At 40.5% G+C, this 18,235-nt stretch overlaps 1 protein-coding gene across 1 annotated transcript in view; it reads right to left on the bottom strand.

The window, feature by feature from the left end:
* LOC117263978 (cell adhesion molecule CEACAM20) overlaps positions 1–18,235 on the bottom strand; it is a 44,992-nt gene that overhangs the window by 7,819 nt on the left and 18,938 nt on the right. Inside the window, exon 8 of the mRNA XM_033637726.2 lies at positions 17,189–17,306. Within this exon, the coding sequence (XP_033493617.1) occupies positions 17,189–17,306 (118 nt within the window). The remainder of the gene's footprint in view (positions 1–17,188; positions 17,307–18,235) is intronic.

Here is an 18,235-nt window from a genome sequence, read left to right as displayed (position 1 = left end):
GGGCAATTCAGTGTTGGCTTTTTACTAAAACATTGCTGCTTTTACAGCAGGCATTGTGCCCTCAGACTGCATGACGTGATTTTGCCAAGTAGGACATGCCCCGGATCAACATCCCACATTGTATTCCAGGACCTACACTGCAATCAACCAATCACAGCCCTCTGATATCATCAGTGTGCTGCTTCTGTGCTTCCTTCAAAATCCCTTTGTGCTTCTTCAAAGCTATGTTATCTTTCCAAATTAAAGTTACAACTGAACAAAATCCTCAGAAACATTGAACAAAAACCATGTAAGCTACTGCAAGGTTAGTGAGTTTGCTTGCTCACTAGAAAGGCTATGCTAACAAGTACGCTTACAAATAGGCTAAAATATTGTTCATTAACATTATGAGCAAGGATAATGTCATTTTGCAGTTGCAAAGACCTGTGGAGGATACATTTGGCACACTGAACAATATTCTAGCCTATTGGCAAGCTTACTTGTTAGCATAGCCTACCTACTTAGCAAGCTAACTGGCTAACTCTGCAGTAGCTTACATGTTTTTTCATTCAGAGTTGCTGAGGTTTTTGTTCAATTGTACTAACTTCAATTTGGGAAAACTAGCTTAGCTCTGTAGAAGCACAAAGGAGTTTTGAAAGAAGCACAGGAGCAGCACACTGATGATGTCAGAGGACTGTGGGATGTTGATCCAGGACCATGTCCCACTTGGCAAAATCATGTTGTGCCCCCCCAGACTGGGTATTTTAAGCCCAAACATGGTATTTTCCTAACCATAACCAAATGGTTTTTGTGCCTAAACCTAATCACGCATTAACCGTGCCGTTGCTGAGACACAAAGAAATGTAAAGTTTCAACGTATTTGCTAAATAATAAGGTACAAATGTAACATATCACTGGTTTGCAGGAACATACAATGCCGACATTTATTCATTTATTTTCTATATACGCTTTAAAGCTTAAGTTTTCCCTAGCATACTTACATTCCGATTTTTCTCAACAACATTTTAGCTCCTTTAAAACCCCAAAATGTTTCAGAAGAAAACGGCAGTGTGAAAATGTTTCTGCTTCGCATATTTTCAGAAAAATAAAACACGTATCAACAATTTTGAGTTTGTGCTTTCAACATATCACAGAATCAGCATTTTCTACCTTGTGTGTCTCATCTGGTCACTTCTAGCTGTACAAGTGTACTCGATGTAAATCAGGCCAACAGGGAAATGTGATATTGAGAAGACTGGAAATATAAATATGAGCTTTTATACTTATTTTTTTTTTGTGGTTTTTATGTGTTAAATTTGTTTTTAACACTATTGACACGCCTGTTTTTAATTATCCCATTGTGGGGTTTTTTTGTGTTTGTTTGTTTAATCTCTATTATTAATTCATGTATAGGGCTCAGGTATAACTAATAATAACTGTTGATTGTTGTTTTGTCTTTTCATGACTTTAATGTCTTTGTTTTGTGTCTTATTATCCATTTCTGTTTGTAGGTATGATGCAAGCCCCTTGAAAACAAGATGGTTCGTCTTTAGGGGTTTATCCTAATGAATAAACTTGTACAACAACAGCAAGAACATACTTTATCTGAATAGATTTAGACACATGTGAAACAGATTAAATTACATATATAAATCTAGATCTATCTCTCCGACATTTAGAACATCTAAGTCAGTTTTAAATGATTAGTGAATATGAATAAACTTTCCTCGTAAAATTCTTTTGGTCTCTTACAGATTCAGGTCACATTAGTGCACTTTAGTCTGACACTGCTACTTTGAGCACATTTTTACGGTGCAGTCTAATCTCAGTCAACTTTATATTCTGACTGATTAAACTTGCAAAATATTTGCCTGCTCAGCCACCTTTACATTTACTCATTATGAAACCTTCCTCAGAGAGACATTGAGTGAGTCAGGCAGTGACTACAAAGCAAACAGCAGTCAGCGTCTTTAAAAATACCTTTTTGTTGAGTCACTGAATCTTATCACAGAAACTGATAAATTTTTTGGGCCACTGATAAGAGCAGAAGCAAGACAAGAGGTCATAGAATAAATAAGAAAATCGCTAGTAATTCAATGACAGGACATTCTAAGAGGTCAAAGGTTAGAAACAGAGAGGTGAGAAAGAAAAGCTGAGAAGAAGACAGAGAAGAGGTGATGATTGGAGTCTTTGATGACGACAGAGAAAGTGTCTGCGGTAGAATAGACTTGGACCCTTCAGCTATTTATCGACTTTACAATGTGTCTTAAAAAATTAAAGAGTTTACATAGGGGCAGACAAGAAACATTTAAGCGTCAGATCGAGGTGGAGCCATGTTTGTTCGTCTGGAGCTGCAGCTGTTAGAAGAAGACAACACTGACTATGTTTACAGGCACAGAATATTCCTTTTTTGCCTTTATTCAAACAAAGATAATATTACTATGAAACTGCTGGCTAATGAAAATGAATATTCTACTAATATTCCCAATTACACGCACTGTGCATACTCTGATTTACGTGCCCTAACATGACCTTTCTGCTTATGCCATTCAGCAGCTTCCAACCGATGGTGGACTTGTTGGACTGTGGGAACACAGCCTCCCTCTTTTATTCCTTCAACCACCTTCTTGAAAAGGTTGGTGTTGGGATATCTGCACATATCCAAACTAGGGATGTTCCTAGCTACCAATTTTCCAGTCAACTAAATGAAAATTTTAATTAAGACTAGTTGACCAGTCTAAAAAAGGGAAAACAATCCGCTAGCAGCAGCCGTCATTCCGTGCAGGTTAACATCCAAATGCACATGTTGAATGTGCATTGCTCAAGTCGAGTGATTATATGACAGTTTATTTGTTTACATATTCTAGATCAAAGTACTGCCATACCGTGCTGGTTTTGTGAGAGGACATCGCTCTTATTTCCCACCGTGCTGTTTTAAACTCCAGTTTACTTGCGCATTACCACAGGGAAGGGGGCTACTGTCTGACTGCTCCATAGCACCTATTAGTGGCGGGCGGCTGCATGACAGTTAAGCTGCCTTGTACATGAATACAACATTAACTGGTTTAACCGACTAATATTTCTGGTGCCTAGTGAGGGGGTGGACATTTAATGGTTTAGACAGCTAATCATGCGCATCCGTAATCCAAACACCTGCTGATATCCAGGTCTTTCATAATGTTTAAGGGTGCTTTCATACCTGCCCCGTTGGTGGAAACACAGCAATTGCACCCGGGTGCGCACCAAAACAACCAGGTGTATTGTGTGTTTATTGCTTGACATTAACTTTTTATTGCAAAAGTAAGAATGAGTCATTTGTTCTTTCAAAAGTGGTCTTGCTTGAATTCCTCTTCTCTTTAGAGGATATAAAAATAACTTTTTAAGACGTTTTTTCTGCTTGATTATGCAGAAAAACAAACCAGAGGTCGAAATTAAATCAGATTAAACGAGCAAAGATAAAGGAAAAACTGTAGGGCTATAGAGAGATCAAGAAGAGCTGAGCAGCGACACAAATGTGAGCTGAAGAAGACGAGTGCAGACATGACAGTGACATTCCTGCCATTCTCTGAAACACAGGCCTCGCCCTCGTTAGGGAGAGGAAAACAGCTCATTCTTGGATACATGACTGAGGCCAAGTTCTTTAGAAAAGATGCTTCAAAGGTCAAAGGTGTGTTACATTAAAAACAAAAACAAAACAAAAAACAAACTGAGCAGGTGAATCCAGGTGTTTTAATGACCTCACCTGCTGCTGAACACTTAAAGCTGTGTTTTATGAGTCACGTAACACTAAATCCACTTTTTGAGTTTGTTTATTACAAGTTTAACCTATTAAAATCTCAAAAATATTTTCATTTCTGACTCTAAAATTGATCAAAGACAAGCTGCAGCGAAGGTTTGTCATATTTAATAAGTTGCTCTGTCTGCATTACTGTGGGTAAAAGCCTTCTGGTGGCATGTTTGTCATCTGCTGCTGCATCTCTGGAGCTAATAATGCTGGGTGGAGATGTGAAGACTTAAAAAAAAAAACAAAAAAAAAAAAACAAACTCCTCAATATCCAACTTGTAATTATGACTGATGGGTGTGACGTGAACGGGTTTTCCCAGCTGGCAGTTTTTTTCTTTGTTTGTTTGTATTTTTTAATGTGGCATCAAGAGGAGGTGATAGAAGAATGATTTATAAATCATAGAAGTTTGAGTAACTGTGCAAAAGCATCTGACTAGTTTGCTGCTAGATTTAAAAAAACAAAAAAACCAAAAACAACCTCTTTTTAAAAGATTCAATCAATATGAAAATCCCCACTGATGGCACCAGAAGTATGCATGTATCTCAGCAGTTAGGTTATATTCAGCCTGTTCCCTGTAATTATTTCAAAATAAAGCTTTTTATCTCCACAGTCAATTTATCAACTTACAAAACAACCACAGAATGAAAACATCAAGTAAATCACAGGGTGAAGTCTGGCATGCTTTTATGTCATTTTCCTCTTCAAGATCAAATTCAAAGTTTGTGTTTAATGCATAAATGTAGACACTCTGGCTCATGTGCGCCACAAAGAGACAAGAATCCAACTGGAGTGTCTGTTGGAGCTGCAGACTGATTCCCCTCCAGCTACAAACAAGCAAATATCCCTAACAGTCAAACTGGTGAAGCAGAAGTCTGCTGGGTCACGGGGTCGACTGGTTTCTCTGCTGACGTTATAGTTTTTTCTAAAAGAAAATTTGAGGGACTGTGCGAAGATTAACCAGCCCCACAGCCAGAAAAAAAATGTTGGCATTGTATGTTTCTACAAACCATGGATATGTTACATTTATCAGTTTCATATGTATCATATAATTTGTTCTAAAGTGATGTAGGTCTGATTACATGTATATGAGCTGACGTTATCCTTGGGAGGTGGAGGGCTGCACAGCTCCAGACCACTAGTACCTATTTTTAACACTCATGAGCCCCTTTTACACTGCCAGATTTTTCGCGAATGTTGGGCTGTTTTGCCGGCAAGCTGCGAGCGTTTATACACACAGAGTCGGATTGGCGAGTTGATCCGAGGTGCCCAATTTTCCGCCTCGTAGGGTAGTCATATTTGCGGAACCCTTTTAGTTTAAACAGACCGAGGCGACCTTCCACAACGGGAGGGGCTGTTAAAGACTTGTGGGAGGAGCTGTTGATTGACGTACGTGCGACCCACTGGCGGTGGATAAACAGGAAACAGCTGATAGCAGGAATTAGCGAGCAGCTAGTAGCAAGAGGGAAACGCAAACCTGACAGACACTGTAAAGATGAGCAACTGAGGAGACAAAAAATTGCACGCCTTCCTTGCCCTCACAAACAAAGAGGCCATTAACCGTCAGATGACAGGAACGATGAAGAATGGGCCAACTTATGAGAGAATCGCCGAAGGACTGACCAGCAACGGCTTCCCTCCCACATCACTGTTTACGTCACACGCTGAGCTACACGTTTTGTTACTTGCTCACGCCCCCCATTGCCCCGAAAAAGGCACATTCTGTATAAACAAAGTAGGTAGGCAGCATTTTGCTGCACTCCCCGATTTTGTTTTTATACTGCCAATGCTGAAAAAAGACTGATTGGGCTTTCCTGCATATTTGCACAACTCCTATCTAAAAAGGGCTACAGAGAGACCTTTAAAAAAAGCTTTTCTCTCCAGTCTTCTGCAGACAGAGGGGAGTAAAGTCTAGCAACACAGGCTTGTTCAGGGGGTAGAAAGGGGGTCATCGGGGGTTGGCTGCGGTCGGCAAGACATCACTGCTACCCGCTTGAGGGTCAGCTGCCCGGCTTTTGGATCTACTCCTGAGAGGGTCCATCTCTTAGCACGGTGCATCTGAACCAATAATGGAAACAAAAATCAGTGCAGCATGACTTTACTCTGCACAGCCAAGAGTGCCAATGGAAAAAGGGTATAGTAGTAGGAATCTCTAGGCACCTCACGATTTGATTACAATTTCGAGGGCTATGATTCAATGATAAAAATGATTATAGATGCATCTCGATACATTAACATTTTTGGTTTCTATATTATTATTATTATTTTCACTGTGTGACTACTTGCTACTTTAAAATAACAGCAGACTGTGTTTGTAGTGATCCATAATTACATTAACAGATTAATGTAGCCTACCTGTGTATACTGTGGCTCTTGTCCAGGTCCTTTTTTCATTCAACTTCATAGAAGCCAAAATACTTCCATACCCCAGCTTTTCAATCGATCACTTTTATTTATAAAGCTCAATATCACAAATCACAATTTGCCTCACAGGGCTTTACAGCATACAACATCCCTCTGTCCTTCAGACCCTTGCAGCAGATAAGGAAAAACTCCCCAAAAAAACAGGCAGTGCCAGTTGGATTGTATCCAGGCTATTTATGCTGGCGCTCTGTGACATTGGCCTTTATACCAGTAATATATTGCAACAATGTCCTTAAACCACTCTGTCAAATTAGACTAACACACCCATGCTAACGCTAAGTGCTAATGTCACTGAACTTTGTCAATCTTCTTTGTCTTCTTCTGCGGCAGTTGGTTGGTTGGCTGCCAGTAAACACGCATCCCAGAATGTCAACCAGGGTACCTTTCATGTCGTATCTGGACGTATGTGACAAGGTCGGAGCGAGAATGTGTTGGCGATTGGTGGGTGGTGCATTTTACTTACTGTTGAATAATAAACTGTCCACTGCCTTTTTATTTTAAAACGTTAACTGCATCAGTAAAGAGCAGCCACTCCACTGCACATGAGCTCCAGGAAAAGGAAACATAGCAATGACTTGGTAAAAAACAACCAGTTTTGTTATTTGTTGGTCTTAAACAGTGGTCTGCAGCTTGACAGGCCTCTTGCCAAGAAGTCACGCCATCCACCATCTTCTCCCCCTTGACATATACTTTGTCACTTTAGAAACACTGATATCATGCGCATGAAATGCGTAAATGAAGCATAGCCATGGTTTGCAGAAGCATACAATCCCAACATTTTCTTCTGGTGTCTGGGCTGCATTCAAAGTTCATTCCTGACCACTGGAAGTAGCAATTGAGAAAACACGCACATGGACAAAAAGTCCTCAAAGTCCCAAAATGTAAACTACTTCTGCTTCTGCATGAAGATCATGTAATATGATCAAAAATCTCCAGAACAAATACTAAATGGTCCCACTGGTGGGACTGTTTAAACAACCAGAGATCATTTTGTGACATAAACATATATAAATCTGGACTCTGAAAAAGCACCGGCTCAAATAAAAATGACTAATCTCTTACTGTGCAGGTTCCTTTATAGTGAAAACACCTGTCACCACAGGGAATTACATAATAATCCAAAATCAAGTTCATTATAACACCATTAAAAAGAAGCTGCTATACATACTTCCTGCCACCTTAACACATACACACACACACACACACACACACACACACACGCCTATCACTGAGAAGGAGGCGGAGTCATCCTGGCTGTGACTGACAGCAGAGTGTAAAGGAATGCAGTCAGACTGTGTTTTTTAAAATACCGAAACTCACACAGACAGACCTAATCCGGGGTGACAAGGCCACGTTCAATGAGAGGGTGTGTGTGTGTGTGCGTGTGTGTGTGGGGGGGGGGGGGACTCAAGCAATTTAACCTAATTTTGAAGCTGAACTGCAGACATTAAGATGCTAATGTAGATACATCCTTAAATGAATCCATATTCATCATCAGATGCATCAGTTCTTGTAAATACACACGATGGAGCTGCTCTTCAAGCGTCCTCCCACATCTCACTGTAAATACAAGCCTCTATGTTTATACCTGTCCTGACTGTTTACTGATTTTATCAGTTTAATCCTCTCTCCTGTCATGAATTGCACAAGGTTTTCTCAAACATGGATCAACATGTTCAGGGCAGGATGTTTCAGTGTGTTGTACGACATGATACTTTGTCTGCACCTGCAGCCATTGCTGATTCGTCTAATTCCTTTTCTTTTTCATTTAAAGTTCATACGGGCTCCTGTTTATCAGAGGACAGGATCTTTATTTAGATTTCTGTATCCCTCTCCCATGCCCCCATATAACAGGTGTGTGTGTGTGTGTGTACTATTGTATCCTGAAGAGAACCGGTTTTAGTTCTAGACCTTCAGGACAAGAACATTGTTGTGCAGTGAGGTAATTTTTCTCTGAAAGCCTTGTTTTTGAATGAAAACCTGTTGCTAGAAGCCCGCACATAGTTTAGATTTAGCCCCTTAAGTGGCAGCATGTTTGCTGAATTAAAGGAAAACCTGGACCCTATTTTCCCACATTTTTTTTTTTTTTTTTTTTTTTTTAAACTGGTCGAGTACAAGTGCGAGCACTGCAGTAACATCCGCAACACAGGGTGCGATGTAACCACCACTATTATTATGCACTGTCAATTCAAGTCCACCACAAGTGCTTGTATTTGCCACTGACAGATTATTATAAGTGTCTGATAAATATGTATATATACATATATATATATATATATATATATATATAGACATATATATATATATTTACCTTTTGCTGATACATTCTGTTTAATTTTGTCTAAGCCTCACTCAAGGACAAGTTTTGCACTGAAGTAGCACAAGCTGAGTTGTTGTAGGAAAACATAATGTTGTATTTCTCTGTAGGGCTCTTGAAGGCTATATAACCACTGTTCCTACAGTGACAAGTTTACATGCATAAGTAAGATATACAAACATAACATTTGCAATTGCAATATTTGTTGTGATTTTTTTGCATTTTATTTTCACTGAAAATAAAAAAAAATAAAAAAAATTATGATGATATGATTTTTGCTGGGTTGCACCTAACAAGCACATCTAGAATATGATTTGTAGGCCGGAGCATCTCTGTAGCCACACAAAGCTTTATCTACAGTGGTATGTTATGACACATTTAAGGCATCTCCTTTGATTTTAATATTGCAGTTGGCCATATTGCAATTTCAATAATATTTCAATTCATTGTACTGCTCTAACTATGAGTGACCACATGATCAAATGTTAGACAGACATTATAAATAATTTCATCATGTTGAGAATCTAACTGCAAGTGCATTCCCATTAATATCAGACGCAGAGTGTCGCACATTTATTCCACCGCGCCCTTCTTTATAAAAGGTATAGTAGTCAAATGGGGGGAGGACAAAGACGTCTCGCCTTTAGGCCGGCAGCGGAGGTAGAAACAGTGGTGAATGGGACGGGACCATGGTTGGGACAGGAGTGACGCTTTGATGGCATCTATGTGTGCAACCCACTGACGGGAGATTTAGTAAGCAGCAGTAGCAGTTAGCGGCTAAGAAAAAGAAAAACACAACAGCCGAAAATGTCCTAAAACTTAAGGAAATAACGAAGTCCGGCAACTCCTTACCCTCCAAACAGAGAGCAACATCAGCCACCATATAACAGAGACTGTAAAAGATTGTAATTGCCATGTTATACTGTTGTTATTGTTTATAAAGCATTGCAGATGTGTATTTAGATGACAAACTAGGGGCCAATGTTGTGTTTAACGGCATACTCATTACACCTCTCTTGCTTCCAGGATGCCAGCATGCTGTGTAAAATCACACACTGGGATGGCATGACGCCAGCGTTGTTTGGTTCTGTGTAAAAAAGCAAAGGCGGCTTAATGAAGGGATGTAGCTGCCCCACCGTGCAATCTCTGGTTAATGCTAGTTAGCTAGCTAGCATTTGTAGAACTCAACCTGTTAGCTAGCCCAAGGTGGATGTGAGCCTTGATTAAGTTTTGTTTAACTAACGTTACATCATAAACTTTTACCTTTAGCTGTTCCAAAACCAAAAGGATGTTCTGCTGCCTTTTCATCTTCTACTTGGCAGCTTTAGACTGAGAAAAGATCATTTAATTCACTGTGCCAGCCGAGCATTACCCCCGGTAGCTCCTGGCAGCTTTTAAGTTGGAATGTTGTCTTGCATGTTACTCAGTGCATGAGTTAACGTTGTGAATCAATCAACACACCATATATGTCAATATGACAATTTTGGTCATTCCATTTGTTTTCATTTGCTCTCTTGCATGACATACGCTTTAGCGATGACTGTATCTCCAAGCGCTTAAAACACGTATATGAATTTTAATCAGAGCAGCAGCAGTGTTGCCAACTCTTTTCCAATGAAAGTAGCTGGCACTAGCTCCAAAAGTCACAAAAGATTGCCAGATGATTGCTCATTTGCTTACTGGTAACTTTACTGAGCATTTATTTGGAAGTATTTTACAACTCTGCTGTACTAGATTCAATAGAAAAATCCTCAACAAAACATTTCAATGCAAAGAGAGCTTTCTTATGCTCCTAATCCAGAGAGCGAGAGCATCGATGTAAACTCACAATGACTGAACTCCCACAGTGCCCACACTCCAGGAGTGCCTGCGCAGGAGAGGGGGAGAGACTCAGAGCTGTTGCCAGAGGAGCCGTGGACAGCAATTACTCAGAGTTAATGAATTATACATTTATTTCTCGCTTTTTTTTCCTGATGGTTTGAATAAGTCCTAAATTTGTCGCTTGTTACTTTTTTTTTCGAAATTAAGTCATTACGAGGGTCTGAAAAGTCCCTTGATCTAGTGAGAACAATGAGGGGCGGAGCGTTGCTCTAATGTGCTCCGGCGCAACACTTATGGGTGCAAACTTGTACTTAAATTGCAGCCTGCTTCACAGCTGCCAGCTGCAGCGCTCTCACTCAATACTGGACCAATTTCAAAAAAATTTGTTTTACAAGCCCCTTTTTCACAGTACCTGTTCAAGGCAGGAATATCGCACTCTTATGCCCCCCCGCCATGCAGTATATAAGGTATGATTGCGCAATAGGGGGACAGAGTGATTTCACGCTGAAGCCACTACAAGAGGTAGTAACAGTGCCGAAATAGTGTCCGTATAAACATGACGGCCGGCAGGACGGGACCATGAGCAGGATGGGGTTGACGTTTTGATGGTTTGCAATGCGTGCAGTCCACAGCAAGAGATTTAAAAAGTAGCGGTTAGCAGTTAGCAGCTAACTTAATGAGGAAGAACAGCAGCTCTAAATGTCCGCAAATTGGGAAAATAATCAGATCTGGGAGCTCCTTACCCTGTGAGTGGAGGATGAAATCAGCTGCCATATAACATATAACATTGCCATTTTATGCCATTGTTATTTATAATCACTGAAGACATGTATGTTTTATGTCACACTAGAGGCCGACACTGTTGTGTTACATGTCCCGCCTATCATGCCTCTTTTGCTTCCGCAATGCCAGCATGCTATCTAAAAACACACACGAGAGTGACATGATGCTGCTCTCGTTTGTTTTTTTGTAAACATGCAAAGGCAGCATAAAGAAGGGACTTTGTAGTGGCCCTATAGCATGAACTCTTTGTAAAAATGGCTACTTAAAAACAAAAACACTGGAAAATAGGGTCCAGGACCAACATTACCCTTAAACCACTGAAATAATACAAACTACACCTGTAATTCTGCACTGCCAGTACAGGTTCTCCACACTCATATCTGTCTGCTGAAGTCATCCTGCTGTCGACACGCCTGATGGCTTTTCTTTTTGCTTCTCTGCTGTCCGGATGTTTGACAGACTGTGTGTGTGTTTACAACACCTTAATGTCTGGAGACGGCTGAAGGTAATACTTAAAGTCATGCCTTCCTTGTCTTTCCATCTCTTTGACTGACTTCTTTGATTTTGTCTTCTGCTCTCATATTCCTTCACTTCCAACTGCACAAAGCTTGGTTGATCACAAAAATCAACTAGACAAGGCATCCTGTTATATTTTGGTGGACTCACCGCTGTCTGGTAAACCAAAGCAAAAACCCTCCATGTTCCTCTCTGCAGGTATCAGTCTGGGAGTCACCTACACCTCCACCAACAACACCAACATGGAGCCCCACTGCAGAACAAAAGCCTCCTCTCATCAGTGTTGACACCTGCTAACACTGACAATAACAGCGATGAAGATAGAATGACAGAGGGATAGATGAGTCAATTATCAGGCGGCCCCGGGGCTCTGAGAGGTGCTCTGCAGCCCAACACCACCTCCACCTGACACCTGATGACCTCGGTAGCATAATGTGATCAGTGGGTCATGCTTGACTGACAGCAGAGTTTGTTAAAGAGGAAGTCTGATGGGGGGAAGGGTGGGTTTGGTTTAAGAGAAGACTCAAAACCTCAAGCTCACAACCGCACACAAACAGGATTTCCTTTACTTTCTCTAGTAGTGTTGTATCGGGGTGATCTGCAATTGGGCAGCCACATCGCATGTTAGAAAACAAACAGCTCAGTACTCACAAGGCAAAGCTACAAACTAAATGCTGATGCGGACAGACACGTGTTTGCTGTTCTGTCTGTACTACACTGGGTCTCAGACATGTTCACACATTTTTTGGTGTGTAAGGCTGCAAGCTGAAGGTCCACACAGGCCCTCAGGGACATTGGCAAAGGACAAAATTTAAAAACGGTGTATACGTTCAGAAAATTAATATGGCAGCAAACCAGTGTTTGCTATGTGAAGATATCGTGGAATAATTGCGTATTGAGCAGAGAATGAAGTTGTGCTACCTCTGTGAGTGCTCAATTTCGAGCTTCTCTGTTCTTTGTTTTGATAGCGGGTGTGTATATTCCACTGGCTATCTAGTGACCGCCACTCTGCACTGCACTCTTACTGCGGTTAGCACTGTTATCGGGATGTTGTCATTGCAGAAGTGTAGCGCCCACCCTCTGGTATCCCCAGAGGATAACATTATCTCTGTCAGCACTGTTGCTGTTGTTAGCACTGTTCACACTGTAACTGCTGGCTCAGCCACCTCAGTGTTGAGAATCTTGTGCAGAATATATCCGATAGGCTCTGAGTCATACATATACCCTTTTCCCACAAAACTATATATAGAGGTTTTTTTTAAAAAATGGAAAAACCCTAAAAATAGGCAATGGGCTCCTGTCCCATTACCAGTGGACAAGAGCCTTGTACCAGGCTCTGCAGCTGATGACTGTGCCTTTATGTTATATTTCAATCACTGAAGTGCCGAAAAAACAGGTCAGTAAACAGTAGAAAGCAGCATGGAGGCCAAAGAATATCTCTCACTTATTCAGTCTTCATTCTTTACAACTTGAATGGCGATTGAGTGCTGCTTGGATGAAGACAGACGGAATTTGTGGCAGTGCATCATTCCATTGCCCTGCAAAAGGGATGAAAAATTTGCGCATCCACCCAGGTGTCATATTTCCATACTGATGATCAGAGCCAATTTGAGCTAGAGTACATACCCGTGCCTACTACAGAGTCGTTTGTCCAAGGAATTACTGCTGATTGCAACCTTTTCCATTAAATACAAAAGCCAGATGGGTGTTTTTTTGTCCAGTATAAAAGGGGCTATAGATACTCTCTAAATGTTGCATACAGCACCTTTTAGTCACATAGACACACAGACAGATCAATGGCAACAAGAGATGGCGTGGTATTTAATTTCAACTGTGAACCATCAGCTTCTCTTGATATCATTCCCTAAACCTCATCAGGCCGGAAAAAGAAGTTGTTGGCCATAAAGTAGTGACAGTACCGTGACGGAGAAGAAGGAGGAGAGGAAGAAGACAATGACGATAGAGAAGGACAAGGTAAACGTCCTTGGATTTTTTTCCTGTGACTTGAGTCGACACAAGGTTTGAACAACTGTGTGTGTCAAAGCTGCAAACTTTTGGTTTCATTTTGCCAAAGTCAGGAATGTGCTGGCATGTCTCTGCATACATTACTGACTCATCTGTTTGTTCACTGTTTCGGAATGGCAGCTTCCTGCCGTGCTCCACATTATGTTGAAATTTGACAGGATGTGGTGGAGGATTGCATCACTGCCACTGTTGGGAATAAGGTGGCATTCAGGTGTAAAAAGATGTAATCTGCTGCAACCCGTCGTCACGCTTTGTTGCTTCATGTGGCTGCAATGGCTGTCTTTAGTCTTCTGGGGCAATACAAGTTGAGTTTAATTTCTTCATTAGCATAATATTTACACATCTGAAGTAAGTTTTTCCAATGCCAAGGCCAGATCAAAACGTCATGTCTCAAATCAAGTGTTTAGGGATTCGAAGTCTTTTGTCATTTGTGACTTCAGTCCAACTGCAGTTTGAATACAATGTGTCATGTCTACAAGTCAACATGGCAAAAAAATCTCCACCTTTTTTTTGGATGAGAAAGGTTCATGTTGTTGCTGTTTCCACAGTCGACAGTGGCCTTTAAACCTCAGCTTTTAAGCCAGCATAGATGAGGTGTAAAGGTGGTTTCAGATGCTGTTACACAATCCAATAAGCACTTTGTCTGAAGCATACAACGGGCTCATTTACACTCAACGTTAGATATGGAGACGGGCAGAGCCTTTTGTCCATACTCTGCATTTATTTTATCCATATTTGTGCACATTTTCTGAAAGCTTGTGGATACAGATGAAATGGAGCAGTACCACTAGAGATTGTGGAGGCAGTGTCACATAGGTCAAGCAAGATAGGACCATAGGAGACGACAAAGAAATTTAAATAATGGCGAAACGAAACGAATCGGTGCATAGTGAAGGGAATTCTCTGTCTACCTGTTGGATTGTATACAATAACTATCGTCACCTTGTTTGTTGTAGTGTGAAACTTTTGATTTTGCACTCTGGTGCCATCTATTGACTGTATCTATGCCAATATAAAGGACACATGGAAGTATGACGGCAGTGATGTTTACAATGTTTGAAAAGGACAAATCTATTTTTGTACCTAAAGGGAGTATAAATGAGCCTTAAGGCCTTACAAGAGGACTTTACCCAGTTACTCACCCCGTGTTACATTGAATTCAGGAAGAAAACTTGGCATGCCTCCACAGTGAACTAAGAATCCAAAACATTTCTAATGAATTGAAGTCACAGGGGAACGTGAAATGTCAAGACATCCGTTTACAAACTCTCACACAACTCATGCAGAAAAGTCTCGGTACTTCCCAAACACGTGCATTTTCAATAAAATCTTTTGCACGAGTAGCACCTGTGCAGTTATGCGGTGTTTTGAATACTAAGGTTTTGGCAAAAATGTATGTGATTGGGAAGCAATGAGCATAGGACTGGATAAATGAGACTTAGATTATACTGCACAAGTTATGTAAGAGTTTGTGAACAGGTTTCATAAAGATTTGCTGTTGTTAAACGCGGCCCCCTATGACTTCAATTCATCAAGAATATTTGCAGTTTTTTGGATTCTTTATTTGCCATGGAGGCATGCAAGAAATACAAAGTTTTATTTACAAATTCAACTTAATACAAGGTGAGTAACTCATATGCAAATACTTATTTGGGGGGTGAAGTATTCCTTTAAAGCAAATCACCACACTTGAATCAAGTAAAATGGAACTACACTGTACAAAGTTATTCTAAAAAGTGAATTTATCAACAGAAATTCGTTGAAATGATCTCACCATGCTCACCTGTTTAGAGTTATTAAGAGAGAAAACCTCCAAACACCAAAAACCTGATAGATGACTAACAAGGAGATTTTGGCAGTGTCTCTCTGAGCTTTTCCCATCAACTGTTTTTGAGGAAGCTGGTTTGCCACTGAGACTTACAGCTCATGCTTCCCTTTCCTTGTTCATTTGAATGATGTATGTTTTGTGAAGTCACTTCTAAAAGTTTAAAACACTTTCAGCAAAAGGTTTGCAAAAGCACTGGAGCTGCTGTTGACATATCCCTGAAGCAATGTTTAGTGTTTAGAGACGTTTTCAACCCAACAAAAAGCATTTCTAAAAGGTGAATATGTTGGGAATTATGGTGCTTATGTGACAGTTACTGTTTGTATATAGTGCTGAAGGGCGTGGCGGCCTCTCAGAGTGTGTGCATGTATCCGCATGCATGTGTGTAACTGTGTGAATACATTAGTCTGACATGTTGCAAGATGCCAAAGCCTGAGAGGAATGAAGAGAATTTCCTAGAAGGTCATTAAGTAGCTGACATGAATACATACAGACAGACACACAGAAAACAACAGATATGCCACACACACACACACACACACACACACACACACACACATACACACTTAAATAAAGGAGGTCAGATAACACACACACATATCTGTTCTGTACTGACAGACATTTTTACAATGGTGCATGAAATCATGGAGAAAACAGCAGCAAAGAAACTAATGAAAAACCTTTTCCGTGTAATGAACTGTAGGAAAATGTCGTGCATTTTTTAGTGACAAAAAGTATGACAAATATGAGCACACTCATAACCCTCCTTTCTTTCCTTGGTCAAAATTATGCGGACACTTATGGGTCTATTTTCCCAATTCAGGGTATCTCTGTTTTTACTGCTATTTTATAGAGTAGTGTTCTTCCAATGTTATGTCCACCAGTTTGGTGTGGGAGAACATGACTCGTCTGCACAAAGGCCTGAACTCAACACCATCTAAAACCTTTGCAATGAACTGAAACACGAACTGTGGGTTAGGTCTGATCACCACATGTCAGTGGCCAAAATCTGGTGGCAAGCTTTCTCAGAAAAGTGGAGGTTGTTATACCAGCACATTAATGCCCCTGGATTTAGAATAACAGGTTCAACTATTGCCAGAGACTGCCACTAAACCACAAAGGCCCACTTTAGATTCATTTCCTGTATCTGTGTCACATGGGTTTTACCACTGCCCCACCCCTTTAGGAGACTCGTGACAGTCCTGAGTCTATTCATTCCAATGGGAGAAGTGAACTTGAGTACAGATTGCCTTCGTCCCATAGTCACTGAAGTAAATATTATACCCATTTTTCACAAGAGAGAAACCACACCTTAATAAATTATGTACATGTAAAAAATAAAAAAAACAGGAAGACCAGAGCACAACTTAAGTGGCTTCTATTAGTTTTTTTAGCAAAAGAAAAATACAAACATCTTCAAACTTTCTGAGATAACACATATCTGTCTATGATGTGTAAAGGTCCCAGGAAGCACCTGGCATTTAGAAACTCCCCAAAACGGACAATTTAACAAACATGCTCGTATTGTGAAAGTCTATCAAATTTCTCCAACCTACAACCCCAGTCAGGAGGTTCACCTGCACACCAAACCAAACTGCTGTGAGAACTCCACAGCGATACCACAGCTCTCATTGTCATCGTGTTCTGATTCACCAGATCAACACCTGTCACCCAGTCACAGCTCCAGATCAAGACTTAAAAAAGCAGAGTACTTACGGTACTTTCTGTCTGCAGTACACGATTAAGGCAATGGCAGCACCAAGAGCAACGAGAATGGCGATGACAATCCCAGCAATGGCTCCGTCTGAGAGACCTTCATCCAACGCTCCTTCCTCTATAAAAACAACAAACTTTATTATATTCTGTTAAAAGGGAATACTCTAATGCAAATTCACTTTAAATTCAAAATCATGATCCATCTGGGAGAATCATAGTGGCATGCCCTGACACCTCTATAAATCAACAAAAACAGCATTATATTGTATTATTATGAGTAGTTACTGTTTATGTGGTGTGCAAATTGCTGCAATGTTTGAGGGCAACTTCATGTTTCAAAACAGAAACCACAGAAATGACAATATATGACTCAATCTGAATGTGAGTGGCAGTTTGGTGAATAACCTCTGTGGAAGTATTACCAAATGCTGATACTGTACACACCCACATCACATGCTGTATGCATCACTTTAACGATTCAACAGAAATGAAGAGCCACTTTCCAACATGAGTTAAAGGAAATGGCAAATTTGGAATGAAAATAGAGACAGTACTTACTCACCCTCATGCCGACAAGAAGTCCAGTGTAGTTTTTAATCCACAAAACTCGTTCGGGGTATCGGAGGATACAGGATTTTTTTTCATACACTTGAAGTGCACGGAACCCACATTTTGAAAATGTAATAAAACTCCGCTACTCGCAACTCTGGCAACTTGCGCGAGACTAGCTGATGGCTAGTGGTGGTGCTAGTTCTCGAGTCTCACGCAAGTTGCCATGTAAACACAGCACCAACTGACCACGGTGAGAAATGATGCTATAAAAGTGGAGTAAATTATGTCTTTTCAAGTCAATTTTGCATGCCGCGGCTTCAGGGCACTTGTTTTATTACATTATTACATTGTTTTATTACATTTTCAAAATGTGGATTCCGTGCACTTCAAGTGTATGGAAAAATCTGGCTGGCTGTTATCCTCTGATACCCCGAACAAGTTTTGTGGACTAAAAAACTACACTGGACTTCTTGTTGGCGTGAGGGTGAGTAAGTA

The sequence above is a fragment of the Epinephelus lanceolatus genome, chromosome 16 (genome assembly GCF_041903045.1).
Source record: "Epinephelus lanceolatus isolate andai-2023 chromosome 16, ASM4190304v1, whole genome shotgun sequence".
NCBI classification, from domain to species: Eukaryota; Metazoa; Chordata; class Actinopteri; order Perciformes; family Serranidae; genus Epinephelus; species Epinephelus lanceolatus.
The sequence above is the reverse complement of the archived record's forward strand: the minus strand, read 5'-3'. Positions and strand labels throughout refer to the sequence as shown.